Raw genomic sequence first — 16,693 nt, 5'->3', positions numbered from 1 at the left:
CAAAAGGGGAGCAGTCACTATAACTCAGACACCAGACCTCATCAGCTCTTTGAGTTATGAGAGACTCCTGTCAGCATTTATTTACCTAACTGCATCAGAAACCAGCTAGATCTCGGAAATAACAATATCTCAATAATGTCCAGCATAAACCAGCAGGATGATGTAATGTTGCAAATTAAGCAAAATGAGTAATATTTTAGTTATTATTATTTTTAGTAACGAATTTTTTTTTATAGCTTTAGTTTTAGGCAACTGGCGACTACTGTGAGTGGAATCCGCTCACATGTGATATCCTCCTCCAGTAGGGGGTAGTATGTTAATGTCTCGAGTAGACAGGAGAAATGCAGAGAGCAAGAAACCTCCCTAATATGATTGGTGGCAACCCTGGTATATAATCTACGTCATTTCCTTATCCCGCCCTCTTTTCGCCGTGAGGTGCAGAACTCCATACGGCGTTGTCTCGTGGTGAGCAGAAAATTTATAATTTTGACGATTTTTAAACGTCTATTTGAGTCAGACTTTTTTAAAATAAAGGTCATAATTGTTAATACTAATCAAATGTCGTGTTAAACGTTAAGTTTGCGCCACTTCCCTTAAAATATGAAGGCCTTGTGAACGCGACGTGTGATCTCGCGCAAGGAAGCGCGTGTACGGCTACAGTCAGTGTAGCGCGCGCGGTGGTCAATCGTTAGATTAGATAAACCTCGAGTATTTTGATTGACATTAAGTCTCTCCATAGTTTTTGTCTATTTTAGTTTATTGTTGTATTAAGTTACACATTTCCTCAATTAATTGGCGCGAGTATGTGTAGCATCTCACGTGCTAATAATAATAATAATGCACGATTTGTCTTCAGTCTGTAAACATCACGCACACTGTTAAAGCCTGGCACTGATGTCGGTGTTTGGGTGTCGGAAGTGTGCTAAAGTGATTCAGCTGGGTTTTCGCTAACACCATGAGGGCCGATGCGCCCTATGACTGGGGTTTGATAGTGGCCAGAGCTACATTCATCCAAAGGGGGGTATTTTCTAACTTGAATTATCAACTTCTCGACTAACTCTGTATGTTCCTGTATTTTCTTCCAGCTCTCCCATTAAACTCGTTACACAGGGAAAGTGGTCACGATGTCCGGAGGTCTGGATGTCCTTCAAATGAAGGAGGAGGATGTGCTAAAGTTCCTGGCCGCAGGAACCCATCTGGGAGGTACCAACCTGGACTTCCAAATGGAGCACTATGTCTACAAGAGAAAGAGTGACGGTAAGTAGCGCAAGAAGACTAGAAAATGCCTTAGAAATGCCTTGCAGGTGTTTTATCAATGTTTAACTAACTATAACTTAGTTGATATTAGGAATGTTACGTTTCCTCATTGAGTTGGCATTGAACATGTGTAGCATCTCACCTGATAATGATGAAAGATTGGTCTTCAATCTGTAAACATAACGCACACTGTTAAAGCCTGGCACTGATGTCAGTGTTTGGGTGTCGGAAGTGTGCTAAAGTGATTCAGCTGGGTTTTCGCTAACACCATGAGGGCTGATGCGCCCTATGACTGGGGTTTGATAGTGGCCAGAGCTACATTAATCCAAATTAGTATTGCAATAACATTTAGACTACAACTGTATTAAAATAGTAGTGCTTAAATAGTTAAAAAAAATATTATCAAAATAAAACAAGATGAAATTATTTAACTCCATGTGACCATTAACTGACAGATTGTGATCATGTGAACCATGAATATGTTGCTAAAATATGGAAATATTAACTTGATCTCAGGGGGTTCTTCAAGAAAATATTTTTTCAAAGGTGTTCAGGTGATAGTTTTGATACCCTTGCCATAACTGATCTGACTTTTGCATTTCTGCAGGCGTGTACATCATCAACCTTAAAAAGACCTGGGAGAAACTGCTGTTGGCTGCTCGTGCTATCGTTGCCATTGAGAATCCAGCCGATGTGTGCGTTATCTCCTCCAGAAACACTGGCCAGGTAATTGTCAAACTCAGTGACTAGATAACAACAGCATGTTTAAAAATAAAACGCTTCTTAGACGGGCACACTATTAAAACCTGGCACTGTTGTCGGTGTTTGGGTGTCGGAAGTGTGCTAGAGTAACTCGGCCGGGGTTTCGCTAACACCATGAGGGCTTTGCTCCATGACTGGGGTTTGATAGTGACCTGAGCCACAATTTTTTTTACTTTGTTTTCTTTGTGAACATGACTTGGTGATTTCAGTGATGTTGATTGTCACTGCTCTTTCCTGTCAGAGGGCTGTGCTCAAGTTCGCCTCTGCCACTGGCGCGACCACCTTCGCTGGTCGTTTCACACCCGGAACCTTCACCAATCAGATTCAGGCTGCTTTCAGGGAGCCCCGCCTCCTGATCGTGACAGATCCTCGTGCTGACCACCAGCCGCTGACTGAAGCCTCTTACGTCAACATCCCAACCATTGCCCTCTGCAACACAGACTCCCCTCTGAGATACGTCGACATTGCCATCCCATGCAACAACAAGGTATGAGAAACCTAACTGTTAATGCATGCAATGTTTGTTCTGTGGGAAGTTCAAACAGCAGAGCATGGCACCAGGAAAATCATCCTTATCTGTTTTCTAAATGCATATTATATACAGTAGTCAACATTTGAAGCGGATCAAAAAAGTTCATCAAAGTTGTCCAAATATTGACTACTGTGTCTTATTGTGAACAATTCGTTCAGGGTTCGATTCCCACGCAAAGCAAGAACTGGAAAAAGTTTACTCTGGATGCAATGCAGCTTGCTTTGGATAAAAGCATCTGCCAAGTTTACAAATGTTATAGTTTTAAATGTGTTGTGTTTTAGGGTCCCCACTCTGTGGGTTTGATGTGGTGGATGTTGGCCAGAGAGGTGCTGAGGATGAGGGGCACCATCTCCAGAGAGCACCCATGGGAGGTCATGCCTGATTTGTACTTCTACAGAGATCCCGAAGAGGTACGTGGAATTTTGTATACTCGGATGTAAAGTTTAAGTTTACTGTAAAGCTATTGTCCTGAACTAAACACTTTTTATACAAAGTATATATTTTACTAAATAATTTGAACTCTAAAATTGCTAGAAAATCTAAGCCGTATGTCGGTTTCAAATTTGAAGTTGATGTCACAAAATCTGAGCTTTAAAAAAGGTTTAAAGTTGTTTCCATGGTAAAATAATTTCAGATTTCAGAACTTTTCACAGGATAAATTGTTTAAACTTTATGATTACTAAAATGTTTGATGGAGGGGGGGGGAGGCAATAAAAAAAAGCGCACCGAGTGTCCTGGTACAGTTACACTGACGGGTAACGTGCTAATGTCATAAGATGACAAACTTTATCAGTACAAACTTTAAACAGCGTATTTTGTAAGATGGACCAAGAAAAACAAGTACATTTTAAGGATCTTTTATAGAGTTGTGTATACAAACTAGTTTTTCCTAAGTTGAATTTTATCAAATGTTTAATGTATTTGTCGAATGTTGAATCTGTATCTGCCATGTTAGTAGTCTGTGAAACCAATATGGCAAATTTAAATATATCCAACAAACATTCAGAATCAGTTCCGGTGTAGCTTTATAACATCACTTATTTACTATTAAAATGTGGTAATTGTGTGGCTGATTTTGCTCCACCTCTAGATTGAGAAGGAAGAGCAGGCTGCTGCTGAGAAGGCTGTTGGTAAGGAGGAGTTCCAGGGTGAATGGACCGCTCCTGTGCCCGACTTCAACCAGCCTGAGGTTGCTGACTGGTCTGAAGGTGTTCAGGTTCCATCTGTGCCCATCCAGCAGTTCCCAGCTGGCATGGAGGGTAAGCTGCCTTTTATACTAATTTCTCCACAAATTATAGTAATTAATTGAATAGTTTTGGGTGAACAAAAGTGTTAAAAGCAATTATATTTGAACTAAATGTAACTTGATGATGCTATGGAAAAATTACTGTGAACTAATCAACTTTTCTGAACTTCAGCTCCTGCCAAAGCTGCACCTGCTGAGGTGTTTGCAGGTAAGCAATGTTTTCCCTCTTTTTGAGATCAAGTTGAGACAGAATAGACTGCACAATGCATAAGTTTGAAGTCTATGTAACATTTGGGGTAACTTTGAATTTTTCTTTCTCTTCAACAGAGGACTGGAGTGCTCAGCCTGCCACTGAGGATTGGTCTGCTGCCCCCACCGCTCAGGCCGGAGACTGGGGCGGCACCGCTGCCGACTGGTCTTAAGTGAAGCGTTAACCTGGTGTTATGCTTGTGAATCAATAAATTTGATTGTTTAAAATCTTGCTTCTGATGTGGTTTTTTTTTTTTTTTTCTGAATAAGTAATTAAGGCTCAACAGCATAGTGTTTTTTTTTTTTTTAAGATTACCAGGTCCACCTTTTCTGCATATACATCTGTAAATAAAAATCATCCATTACAAATGTAGTGGATATGCTTTAAGTCTTGTGAAATGTGGGCCTGGTTTCATAGACAGATCTTAGAGCTAAAGCAGGATTAGGCCTTAGTTTAATTGGGACATTTAAGTAGCTTTTATAAACACACCCTATGAAAAAACGTTACTGGTTTGTATTTTGAGACAACGCGATGGCACTGACATATATTAAGTGATGGCTTAATGAAGGGATGATGTCAGCTGAACAGTATTATATAATCCTAACAGGGTATAGACACTTGAGTGACAGGTTGCATTGGATAGCAGTCATTCAGTATTTGACCACTGAAATCAGTAAGTCGTAATTGGGTTTTCTTCTGAGCCATGCAATAACAATTCAAGTGAAATACTTGGATTAGATTTATCACATGATGAATCTAATCCGAGTATTTCATTTGTATTGTGTAATGTTGTGAAGCTAAATTTTGATTGCAAGTGGTAGTACCAATTCACATTTAGGCCTGGTTTCACAGACAGGGATTAGGATTAGTTTAATTAGGATATTTAAGTAGCTTTTATAAACGAGTCTTAGAAAGAAAAAAAAAAACCATTACTGGTGTATATCTTAAGACAAAACAGCCTTGTCTGTGAAACTGGGCAAAATATAAGTAACCATTTCAAACAGTCCTCAAACTTTATTTACATTCGACAATTTAGCACTTATATTCCAAATTTGTTTGCATATCAGTCTAGCCGTGGTCAGTTCATCAAGCAGAAATGAGGGAACAGATTGAAATTTCAAAAACAAAACGGTCTTATAAACTGAAATGTCTGATTCAGATATGCCCGTTTTTCGATTAATAACCTGTTTTGCCTTTTGTGTGTATGGACATATTGCGAGTCTATGTACCAATCAAATGGTCGTGTTGTTTAAGGTATAATGAAAATATTCCACCCCAGATGGGACTCGAACCCACAATCCCTGGCTTAGGAGGCCAGTGCCTTATCCATTAGGCCACTGGGGCTTTTACGTTTACAGCGGGACAACATAGTATATTTATAAATAATAATAATAATAATAAAAAAACTCATATTTGTATTTCCGGTTGACAAACTTTTAAATATTTTCTTTGGCATCTCTGTGATATTTTAAACATTTTCGATTAAAAACATACGGCAAAGCGCTGAGCATGAATCATATCACATGGTGGTCTTTTGTCATTGATCTAGTGAAGAGTGGGTTGCGTAGCAACAGCGTGACGCCGCGCCGCCAAACATGGCAGTCGAGATTAGCTAGGGAAAATGCACACAACTCCACGAGCAAATTTATTCATACTCTGTGTTATTATATATCATTTGATTTAGTTCAGGAGATAGGACCGGGTGTGTTGTTCAAAAGTGAACGCAGGTCTGCTTAAGATTTTGTATGCACACCTAAACATATTCGCTTAGCAAGTTTGCTAGCCATTAGGCTATCTGGCTAGTTCAATTCATCTACAGAAAATACTGTTCCTGGATTAATGGTCATCGAAGTCAGCGTTGTTTGCAGATCTGGTGATTCATTTTATCGGCTTTATGGTGGTCAGAGTGATAGTAAAATGATTATCTAACAAAAGGCTAGTTTCAGGACTGTGTGTTTGGGGACAGTGAAACATCATCACCATGGTGAGTATCAACCAACATATACTCTCTGCTGGTTTGGGTTTGTTATTAAATTCATACAATAAAATGCAGTAAGCAAGCAAACGTAATTGTGTTTTTAGTGTAGGCGTTAATATAAATGAATTCAAGAACATCTGCTCATTTTAAGGATACTTTTAAAAAAATCATTCCCTTATGAAAATTAACCATGGTTTTATTATAATAAAACCATGTTTTTTTTTTTGGCGTATTGATTACCTTTTGTATAACCACACAAATACCATAGTTAAACTATGATTTTTGAAGCAAACCCATGGTTAATAATTTGTGACTACCATGGAATAACTACAATAACCATGTTTTTTTTTTTTTTTAATCCGTAGTAAAACCATGGTTAATTTTTGTAAGATTTGTTTTGCTGGTGTCTTTAGTATTACTTTTTGAACTACAGTAGTCAACATTTGAAGTGGATCAAAACCTTTCATCAAAGTTGTCCTAAAACCTTCTTCTTAGGACCACTTAGATTAACTTTTTTTTGATCCACTTCAAATGTTGACTGCTATATATATGTATATATATATATGTATATTCCTAGTTTTAAATATTATAAAAACTAATCTAAATTCATTTTACAAAAGATTTCTATTTCAAATAAATGCTGTTCTTTTGCACTTTATATTCGTCAAAGATTCCTAAGAAAAATGTGTTGCGGTTTCCACAAAAATATTAAACAGTACAACTGTTTTCAACATTGATAATAATAAGTATTTCCAAAATCAGCACCAAATCAGCATATTAGAATGATTTCTGAAGGATCATGTGACACTGAAGACTAGAGTAATGGCTTTTACATTTTAATTACATGTACAAAAGTATTATCAATATAAAAATATATTAAAATAGACAACAGTTAAAAAAAAATAAATAAATAACTGTAATAATAGTTCATAGTTATAAATGCAGCCTGTGTGAGCATGAGATTTCTTTCAAAAAGATTAAAAAAATCTTACCAACCCCAAACTTTTGAACAGTAGTGCATACTATATAATAGTATTTAGTACTATCTACAATAAATGCATAGATTACTTACAAAATAGTCACTTTCTGTAAAGATAAGCTGCAGTGCATGACTAATGTGCAAGGATTGTGCAAATGTTGTGTGAAATAGCCAATGATTAAACATGCACAAAATATGCACATATGCTTAGGATGAAATAAGTTTCGGCTCAGGCTATTGTTCTAAATGAGTGGATAAATAGATATGTACATGAATGATTACAAACTGGAGTAAGTACATATGTACATGTACTTATAATGAAATAATATAATTTAGCTGAACTGTTTTACATCCTGATAGCATGAAACTCTTGTTTCTGTTCTGAAGCTCTTGTCACGGATGAAGCCAGCAGTGGGTGGTGAGGCGTCCATCGGCTCTAATGAGAAGAAAAAGAAAAATAAATCGAAAAAGATTCCAAGACTTGAGGATTATCTAAACCAAAGAGACTACCTGGGAGCTCTGACTCTATTAGAGGTACAAAAACAACCACATCAGACCTAAGATTACAACTCTATGCTATTTATATGATCTTACGAACTTTCGTACACTAAACTCTCTGTAATATCAGTTCCAGCGTAATGGCGGAGAGTCCGTGGAGCATGCAGACCTTTGGATCGGCTACTGTGCTTTTCATTTGGGGGACCATAAGAGAGCAATGGAGGTTAGCGAAAGAGATTCTGCAGAAACGGAAAGCTATTGGATCCAATCTGTTTATGCTTGGTCAGGGGATAAATCACCTTTAAAGGGATAGTTCACCCAAAAAATGAAAATTTTGTCATCATTTACTCCCTTTCAAGTTGTTTCAAACCTGTATGAATTTCTTTGTTCTGATGAACACAAAAGAAGATATTCTGAAGAATGTTTGTAACCAAGCAGATCTCGGCCCCCATTCACTACCATAGTAGGAAAAAACTACTATGGTAGTCAATGGGGGGCAAGATCTTTGGAACAACTTGAGGGGGAGTAAATGACAGAATTTTTTTTATTTGGGTGAACTATCCCTTTAAAGAGCGAGGGTGGGGGACACTGTTGTCATTTGAAATTGGTTGTTTGTACAGTAACATGAAATATTCTTACATTCTTACATTTATTCAGGAGTACAAGGCGCTCACTTTGAGGCCAGAGTGTCCAGAGGATGTTTGGGTATATCTGGGCTGTTCTCTCTTTTTCCTGGGGCTTTATAAAGAGGCGGAGGAGGCAGCGCTAAAAGGTTTGTCTTCACAACCTTTAAAAGTTTGGGGTCGATGAGATTTGTAAATGTTTTTGAAAGAAGTCTCTTCTTTATTTGATAAAAAAGGCAGTATAATTTAAAATAACTGCTTTCTGTTTTAATATATTTATTTTATTTTTATGATGAATATTCAGCATCATTACTCCAGTCTTCATTGTCACATGATCCTTCAGAAATCATTCTAATATGTTGATTTGCTGCTCAATTTATTATAATTATCAATTTTAAAAACGGTTGTGCTGCTTCATGTTTTTCTGGAAACCGTGGTACATTTTTTTCAGGATTCTTTTATGAATAGAAATAACTGCATTTATTAGAAATATTTTTTTTTTGTAGCTCATCATCCAAACATTATCACATGCTGTCTTTTTCAGGGCCAAAATCTCAGCTTCAGAATCGCCTACTCTTTCATTTAGCTCATAAGGTCAGTTTTTCCATAATATTTCATCCCCTACGTGACATTATTATGGTAGCGCATCTGATGATAATGGCATTATCTGCTTTGTTTGGCTCTCTGAAGTTCAATGATGAAAAGAAGCTGATGGGTTTCCATCAGAACCTAGAGGACGTGACAGAGGATCAACTGAGCTTGGCTTCCATTCACTACATGCGCTCTCATTACCAGGAGGCCATTGACATCTACAAACGCATCTTACTGCAGAACAGGTGCTTCACAACACATCTTCATCACATCAATATGAACAAGCATCTCTGAGAAACAATAAAATGCATTTATACAAAAATATAATCATATAAAACATTTTTGCTTTAACATATGTTTTTATTACACTGAAAGTCAACAGCACAACATTGACTAATGATTCGTCTCTCTCAAATTCTACAGAGACTTTCTTGCCCTGAATGTGTATGTGGCTCTTTGTTACTATAAGCTGGATTATTATGACGTGTCTCAGGAGGTGTTGGCCGTGTATCTGCAGAGTGTTCCTGACTCTACTGTCGCCCTCAACCTCAAAGCCTGCAACCACTTCAGACTCTACAATGGCAAAGCTGCGGAGGTCAGTTACACTAATATGTATACTAGTATACTAATTATTTTATGACATTAGGGGCTGAGATTGTGTAGTCAAGACCAAAGTTATTTTGATGATTATGAACTTAACGACAACATTAATTGACGATGCAATTACATTCGGTAATGTGACACATGCTACCGTTCAAAGGTAAGATTTTTTAAATGTTTTTTAAAAGAAGTTTCTTATGCTTACCAAGACTGTTTATTTGATCAAAAATACAGTAATATTGTGAAATATTATTACAATTCCAAATAACTGTTTTCTATTTGAATAAAATTTAAAATGCAATTTATTCCTGTGATGCAAAGCTGAATTTTCAGCATCATTACTCCAGTCTTCAGTGTCACAAATGGAGCTCCTAAAGGATAAAAATATGAAATGGAGGAAAAATGATTTGTTTTGCGAGTGAACACAAAGTTTCTCAGCGGGGCGCAAAAGCATTGACTTATTATTTTTCCTCCCATCTCATTTTTTTTTCCACCACCATGTCCCTTAAGGGGCTTCGTAGTCACATGTTCCTTCAGAAATCATTCTAATATGCTGATTTGGTTTCTAAAGAAAAATTTTAAATGTCAAAAACTGTTGTGTTGCTTAATATATTTGTGGAAACCTTGATACTTTTTTTCAGGATTCTTTGTTGAATAGAAAGTTCAAAAGAACAGCATTTATTTAAAAAAAAAAAAATAAATAAATAAATATATATATATATATATATATATATACACACACACATATATATATATATATTTTAAACAATACAAAAAAGTTACTGTCAATTGTTTTGATCAGTTTAAAGGGTAAGGTAGGCAATTTTTTTTTATTTTTTTTTTTTATAAACACTTTTTGTTATACTGGTTGAAACTCTTTTCACATCCTGATAGCAATCAATAATAGAAATGGTCTAAATATTAAAACATGTACATATATCTTCTGTGGAAGTCTCAGGGCCAAAAAATGTTCTTCCAATCATTGCATTTGGTCCAAATGCATTGATACAATGTCCTATATCTTGATTTCTTTTCTTTTCTATGTTATGTGAAAACAATGTTATACTGGTTTCAGGTCTTCTCGTTTTAGAGGAAACTGCATGTGGTTTTAAATTCTCTATTTAACATTTTTCTCCCTCTTGACTCTTTAGACGGAGTTGAAGAACCTGATAGATATCTCATCCAGCTCGTTTCAGTTTGCTAAAGAGCTCATTCAGCACAATCTGGTGGTGTTTCGCGGGGGTGAGGGGGCCTTGCAGGTTTTACCTCCTCTGATTGATGTCATATCAGAGGCCAGACTCAACCTGGTCATCTATTATCTCAGACAAGGTATGTTGATCAGGCGTGGCCTCTTGTCTTTTGCAGATAGAATGAGACTGGCTTATCAGGTTTGTTATTAACTTTGTCATCTCACTTTAGATGACATTCAGGAGGCCTACAAACTCATCAAAGACCTTGAGCCCACCACACCCCAGGTATTTAGGCCACACTAATACTTGTTTCTCTTATTTTTTATTTTCTCTCAGATTAGGGGTTATAACTGATTAGAAAGTGTTTTATCTGCTGTGATCATCTTGGACGTACAAGTTTGTATGGACTGACAATTATAAACAAATCAAATAATATTTTCCACCATATGCCACTATTTTCTATCATTTTTGGGCTAGACACTACGTACATTCTCCACTGTAATGCGATCTCATGCATAATACAGTGCAGTGATTGGATAAAAATAGTTAATTCTCATGAATAATGCAGAGAAAAGCTCAGAAAATAATGATGTAGACACGCATTCTCCAGCCATGGCAGCCAATCACCACTCCGAATTAACGCATATACCTCACATTTTGTGACATTGGTTCAACTATGCTTTTTAAACCGGAAGAACGAAATGGCTCAGAAAAATGAAAAAAGGATAACCACATTCCCCTTAATAGTAAACACAATGAGTTGTTCTATTGTTGTTTTTATTGATGTGCAACCCTGTACATATGTTGTTGAAATCTAAAAAAAAAAAAGTGTTTTAGTGTTTTATGACCCTTTAAATACATTGTAGGTCTAGTGATAGCATTTTATCCTCTGGTGTGATTCACAGGAATATATTCTGAAGGGGGTGGTAAATGCTGCTTTGGGACAAGAAATTGGATCGGTTCGTGAAGTTTATTTATATCAATTTTGAAGATAACAGTATTTCCTCTCAAACTCCCATTTCTCAGCAAAGCCTTTGTGCATGTTTCCCAAATCCATGTTCTCTTATCTTGTTATATGTTTGTGTATTTTTACAGAGGGACCATTTAAAAATTGCCCAGCAGTTTTTCCAGCTGGTTGGAGGCTCAGCCAGTGAATGCGGTAACATCATTGTTTAGGCTAACAATAACAATATTAGCGCTGGTTCAGCAGCCGGGCCCCTGTGCTGTATGGAAGGGAGTTTGTTTTCTTGGCACAAACTATTCCTGAACCTAGACTGAAAAGGTGCCTCTCAATTAGATGCCTTTTCTATTTTAGTACTAAATGTAATTTGTGCCTAACATGGTCAAAATAAAGTATTATTTTATAAATGTTTTTATTAAAATTATTTGTGTCTATAATGCAGGGATGCAAAATCGCTGTTTTAAAACAATCTGAAAACAATTTTAAAAAATCGCTAAAATAGGTAATTTGTGTGATTCATGTAGATCTAATGAGTGCTTGAATGGTGGCACTGTTTATTTACACACGAGCAGCCGATGTTTTGATGAAAAAAATTTGTAAAGAGGATCTGTGATCAACAAAATAAGGTTTCCGCCAAAATAAAAGCTCTATGGTTAAATGTTTGAAAGCAGAGAAATTACAGCCATTAATATTAGTATTGCAATTTTACTGTTGTTCTGTAAAATAAAATAAAATTAAAGTAATAATATTAATAATAATAATAATTATTATTATTATTCATTTTTAATCTTTTATTATTCAATAAATATGTAAATATGTAGTAATAATTATTTTTTATTTTACAGTGCAACAATAATATTACCATAATGTTTCTTTTTTGGTTTCCTTTAAATATATATATATGTAATTTTTTTATTAATATTATTATTTTTTTTAACAATAATAATAATGATAATTTATTATTATTATTGATTGATTGATTGATTGATTGCAGGCCAACTGGCAAATGACTTTATTTACTCACCAAAGAAAGGCTTTTTTGTTTTAAATTTGCTTGTTGAATGTTCATTTTGAATCTTAAATGACTTTTTTTTTTCTTCTTTTTTTTTTGCTATATCGAACATAATTAAAATGTAGATTTTGTACATTAGAGGATGCAGTTTATGGACATGTAAAACACATTTAATGATGTATTTTCTGTTGTCTTTTTTTTTTTTTTATAAGACACAATACCGGGCAGGCAGTGTATGGCCTCTTGTTTCTTCCTGCTGAAACAGTTTGAAGATGTGCTAATATATCTCAACTCAGTCAAGGTAATTCACATTTCAGGGTGTTTGAATTGACAGCAGAAACATTAAAACATCACCCTTAAATATTCATCTGGTTTCCTGGCAGAGTTACTTCTACAACGACGACACATTCAGCTTTAATTACGCCCAGGCCAAGGCTGCCCTGGGAAACTACAGGGAGGCTGAAGAGGTACAGAGCAACCCAGGGTTCAGTAAATATGATTTAGGAACCAATTGCAAGTCTGACTAAATCTGAATTTAATGTGAACAGGTGTTCCTGGTCATCCAGAGTGAGAAGATCAAGAATGATTACGTTTACCTGAGCTGGTTGGCACGCTGCTGTAGGTTCTTCTATGTGTTTCAAAAGTTTTAGACTGTTTTGTTCTGTGGCCAGCAGATTTTCTATTCTGCTTTAGTAAAATTCTGCTTCGCCTGTAAAGAAGATGAATGGCTCAGATAGTCTTTGGAAAATTTTTAAATGGCAACTCTTTTTGATTAGTCATTTCTAGACACATCAGACCACTCACTCTCTGATGTCATCCTCCCCCCTCTGTTGTAGACATCATGAATCAGAAGGCTCGACAGGCCTGGGAGCTTTATCTGAGGCTGGAAACCTCATCTGACCCTTTCAGCCTACTGCAGCTCATCGCAAATGACTGCTACAAGGTGCGATATTATCATTCTGATTCTGTAAACACATTCTCATTAATATATCAGCTTCATTGTGTCACTAACATATTACTTTCCTACTTGGTTGCTAAGAAAATTGCAATAATTAAAGCTATCTGTTGCAAGTAGCTGAGGATAACCATTTACCATTACCATTTGTTCAGCTCACTGTCCTTCAGACACCTTCAGAAGGTTTTGCTGTTGCTTCTACATCGCTGATTCTGCTTGTTGTGTCCCCAAAAAGGTTTTCTTCTGAAGTTTCACTGGATTATTTATATTTATTCTATGACCTCTTTTCAGATGGGGCAGTTCTACTATGCAGCTAAAGCGTTTGATGCTCTAGAGAGACTGGATCAAAACCCTGAGTACTGGGAGGGGAAGCGTGGAGCATGTGTTGGGATCTTCCAGCTCATACTGGCAGGCCGAGAGTCCAGGTATGAGCAATGACATGTTTAAATCAATTATTATTAGGTTCAGATTATTAAACTAATTTCTTATTAGACTCTTATTAGTTCTTTACTTGATCCTGTAAAGCCTGACATATGAAATAATAGTCACATTTTTGTTTTTAAATGGAACTGTTTATTGAACCTTTAGGTAAAATATATATAAAAAGTTTTAATGTGTGTTTTTGTTGAGTATCATATTTGATACATTAGGCTTTTATTGCTTATATCATATAGGAGATTATAAAGCTCAAAAAACACCTTTTATTCAGAGGTCCAAACTGAGCCAATGTATGCAATTCAGTGAAGTTGCTGATATTTATATGGCCAAAAAGTAAGATGAAATTCTGATAGCTTAATGTAAATCAATGAGATTTACATTAAGATTAATGTAAATCAATGAGATTAATGTAAATGAGATTAATGTAAATCAATGAGATTTATTTTATGTACATAGTCTGTAGCACAGACTATGTACATAAAATTGCATATAAATATCAGTTATCAGTCACTATATATCCCAATAATTGGGACTTTAAGCAGCAGCTGCTGATACAACGGCAACAGCATTCTGGCGTTAATTGCTACTTCTTGACGTTCTGCTGTAACCGTTTAGTACGGGAGAATAGCCGATTTGCCGTAGTCGATAATACGTGACAGATTAGATAAGTAAATGTTATGTGGCATTTTAACTGTATCTGTATGTCATTTAATGCCAAAAGCAACCATTCTCTTTCTTTTATTTAAATGTAATTTATTTTTTACTATGTCAAATGAACAAAATGATCCATTTAGCCATCCTCTTAGTTGTTGTCTAGCGATTTTTGCGTTCTTTAGCTACGGCAGTTGACAGTTTACTTCGGGTCGTCGTTGCTGTTCCATCAGCAGCTGTTGCTTAAAGGATTAGTTCACTTTTAAATGAAAATTAGCCCAAGCTTTACTCACCCTCAAGCCATCCTAGGTGTATATGACTTTCTTCTTTGTGATAAACACAATCGGAGACATATTAATAAATATCCTCCTGACGCATCCAAGCTTTATAATAGCAGTGAATGGGGGTCACTAGTATGAGCTGAAGAAAGTGTTTCCATCTATATCCATCCATCATAAACGTGTACTCCACACAGCTCCGGGCCTTCTGAAGCGAAACCATGCATTTGTGTAAAAAAAATATCCATATTTAACAAGTTATGAAGTAAAATATCTAGCTTCCACCAGACCGCCTTTCGTATTCAACATACGAAGAAAGTGACCCCCATTCACTGCCATTATAAAGCTCGGATGCGTCAGGATATTTATTAATCTTTCTCCGATTGTTTTCATCAGAAAGAAGAAAGTCATATACACCTAGGATGGCTTGAGGGTGAGTAAATCTTGGGGTAATTTTCATTTGAAAGTGAACTAATCCTTTAAAGTCCCTAATATGTCTAAATAAGATGATATTTAAATGCTTGGTTTTATAATCAAAGCAATCTAGTTTTTATTTTGGGAGGCAAAACATAAAATGCAATACTATGATGATTGAGAGATGATTTATCTTGAAATATTACTATTTCAAATGTTTGAATGTTTAAATGTTTGTTACTGAAATATAACAAAATAAAAGTTATTTTTACATTTACTTTATTAAAAATCTTTCAAAATTTTCAAAGCAGTACCACAACCTGAAGGGGGACTTTTTAGAATTACACTAAAAGTCCTTTTACTTGCTAAAAAAGAATGAACTGCCAATCAGATGACAGAAGAAATGTAGTAGATTGTAGGATTATTATAGGGTTTATATTATTATAGGGTTAAAATTAACATCTGTAGCTCAGCCAAGTTTTGCACCATCATTAACTGACTGAGACTGAGTTTGTGAACTTTGGTCATGTTTTCTATGTTCATATTTTTCTTTTTTATTCTGCTTTGTTTTCAGAGAGACACTGAAGGAGGTTTTGCCAATGTTGAGAAGCACTGGCAACCCACAAGTTGAGTACATCATCCGCATCATGAAGAAATGGGCCAAAGACAACAGAGTGGCTCTCTGATCGCCTTTACAAATGAGCCAACGCACACAAGGACTTGGTCTTGGACATTAATTCTTTTGTAAATGTTATTAAAAATATATTTTTATGTATGGTAATCTTATGTCTGCTTGTTTGTCTGTCAACAAAATATGTGATAAGCACAACATTTCAGATGCATCTTAGAAGGAAAAAACATCTTATGTTCTTACAAGGCTTCAACAACTGCAGCCTCACTATAACATTTATTTAGTGTTTGTTACATTGTATCTTTTTTTATATTTTCAGTTGTCACAAAGAGAAAACTCTATATTTACAATGTGTCCATGTCAGTTATGATTTCTGTCAGACAGACAACAATGCAACAAATAAAGTTTATATCTTTTCATACTTGTGGCAACATACGCCTTTACTTGTTTTGTCTGGGAACAGTAAATGTCTGTTAGTGTTTTAATTTTATCGGTTTTATAAAATGATATAGAGTGCTATGAAGATTCATCTGTGTGAATAGTTTAGCTTGGGCATGATATTTTTAATTTATACCTTTGGAAGAAGTGATATCAATGACTAAAGCACTTACATTTTTTAAAAGCAGACTGTGACAACCTGAAAAGGTGAATTAATATGTATATAACATCAGTTAACTACACTAGTTAACATTAACAATGAAAAATTAAAGAATTTATTAATCTTAGTTTGTTTATTTCAACATCTACTTACAAATTATTAAAGTCAAAAGTTGTATCTCTTAATATTATTTAATGGATCTCAGCTAACATGAACTAACAATGAACAGTTGTATTTATTAACTAGCAT

At 35.6% G+C, this 16,693-nt stretch overlaps 2 protein-coding genes and 4 non-coding genes across 6 annotated transcripts; 5 read left to right on the top strand and 1 right to left on the bottom strand.

Moving 5' to 3' along the window:
- The first annotated feature begins 320 nt into the window (after positions 1 to 320).
- On the top strand, positions 321 to 4,274 carry rpsa (ribosomal protein SA). The gene is made up of 8 exons (XM_051896249.1): positions 321 to 465; positions 1,086 to 1,257; positions 1,865 to 1,983; positions 2,261 to 2,506; positions 2,833 to 2,961; positions 3,642 to 3,810; positions 3,970 to 4,005; positions 4,125 to 4,274. Exons 2-8 carry the CDS (start codon positions 1,125 to 1,127, stop codon positions 4,217 to 4,219), a joined length of 927 nt encoding a protein of 308 aa, XP_051752209.1. The 5' UTR covers positions 321 to 465; positions 1,086 to 1,124; the 3' UTR covers positions 4,220 to 4,274.
- Positions 868 to 1,009, top strand: LOC127515022 (small nucleolar RNA SNORA62/SNORA6 family). Its single transcript, XR_007930753.1, has one exon. It is a non-coding gene; the product is annotated as a small nucleolar RNA SNORA62/SNORA6 family (small nucleolar RNA).
- On the top strand, positions 1,439 to 1,580 carry LOC127515023 (small nucleolar RNA SNORA62/SNORA6 family). The gene has a single exon (XR_007930754.1). It is a non-coding gene; the product is annotated as a small nucleolar RNA SNORA62/SNORA6 family (small nucleolar RNA).
- Positions 2,046 to 2,184, top strand: LOC127515024 (small nucleolar RNA SNORA62/SNORA6 family). The gene has a single exon (XR_007930755.1). It is a non-coding gene; the product is annotated as a small nucleolar RNA SNORA62/SNORA6 family (small nucleolar RNA).
- Positions 4,275 to 5,318: 1,044 nt separating the features above from the next.
- Positions 5,319 to 5,391, bottom strand: trnar-ccu (transfer RNA arginine (anticodon CCU)). Its single transcript has one exon. It is a non-coding gene; the product is annotated as a tRNA-Arg (tRNA).
- A 212-nt stretch (positions 5,392 to 5,603) lies between these two features.
- Positions 5,604 to 16,265, top strand: ttc26 (tetratricopeptide repeat domain 26). Its single transcript, XM_051896899.1, has 17 exons — positions 5,604 to 6,031; positions 7,392 to 7,538; positions 7,633 to 7,725; positions 8,160 to 8,274; positions 8,670 to 8,719; positions 8,816 to 8,961; positions 9,140 to 9,311; positions 10,468 to 10,645; positions 10,736 to 10,791; positions 11,412 to 11,465; positions 11,602 to 11,665; positions 12,692 to 12,780; positions 12,863 to 12,946; positions 13,028 to 13,097; positions 13,316 to 13,422; positions 13,726 to 13,859; positions 15,790 to 16,265. The coding sequence occupies exons 1-17, from the start codon at positions 6,029 to 6,031 to the stop codon at positions 15,899 to 15,901; spliced, it is 1,674 nt and encodes a 557-aa protein (XP_051752859.1). The 5' UTR covers positions 5,604 to 6,028; the 3' UTR covers positions 15,902 to 16,265.
- The last annotated feature ends 428 nt before the right edge of the window (positions 16,266 to 16,693 follow it).

The sequence above is a fragment of the Ctenopharyngodon idella genome, chromosome 6 (genome assembly GCF_019924925.1).
Source record: "Ctenopharyngodon idella isolate HZGC_01 chromosome 6, HZGC01, whole genome shotgun sequence".
Taxonomy (NCBI): domain Eukaryota; kingdom Metazoa; phylum Chordata; class Actinopteri; order Cypriniformes; family Xenocyprididae; genus Ctenopharyngodon; species Ctenopharyngodon idella.
Note: the sequence above shows the minus strand (reverse complement) of the source record. Positions and strands in the feature narration are given on the sequence as shown.

Excerpts from the sequence above, each read along its gene's own strand:
- rpsa (XM_051896249.1), top strand. The coding sequence starts at position 1,125 with ATGTCCGGAGGTCTGGATGTCCTTCAAATGAAGGAGGAGGATGTGCTA. Across the intron at positions 1,984-2,260 it reads CCTCCAGAAACACTGGCCAG|AGGGCTGTGCTCAAGTTCGC; the intron begins GTAATTGTCAAA and ends CTTTCCTGTCAG. Across the intron at positions 3,811-3,969 it reads GTTCCCAGCTGGCATGGAGG|CTCCTGCCAAAGCTGCACCT; the intron begins GTAAGCTGCCTT and ends TCTGAACTTCAG.
- ttc26 (XM_051896899.1), top strand. Across the intron at positions 7,726-8,159 it reads ACCATAAGAGAGCAATGGAG|GAGTACAAGGCGCTCACTTT; the intron begins GTTAGCGAAAGA and ends ACATTTATTCAG. Across the intron at positions 13,860-15,789 it reads CTGGCAGGCCGAGAGTCCAG|AGAGACACTGAAGGAGGTTT; the intron begins GTATGAGCAATG and ends CTTTGTTTTCAG.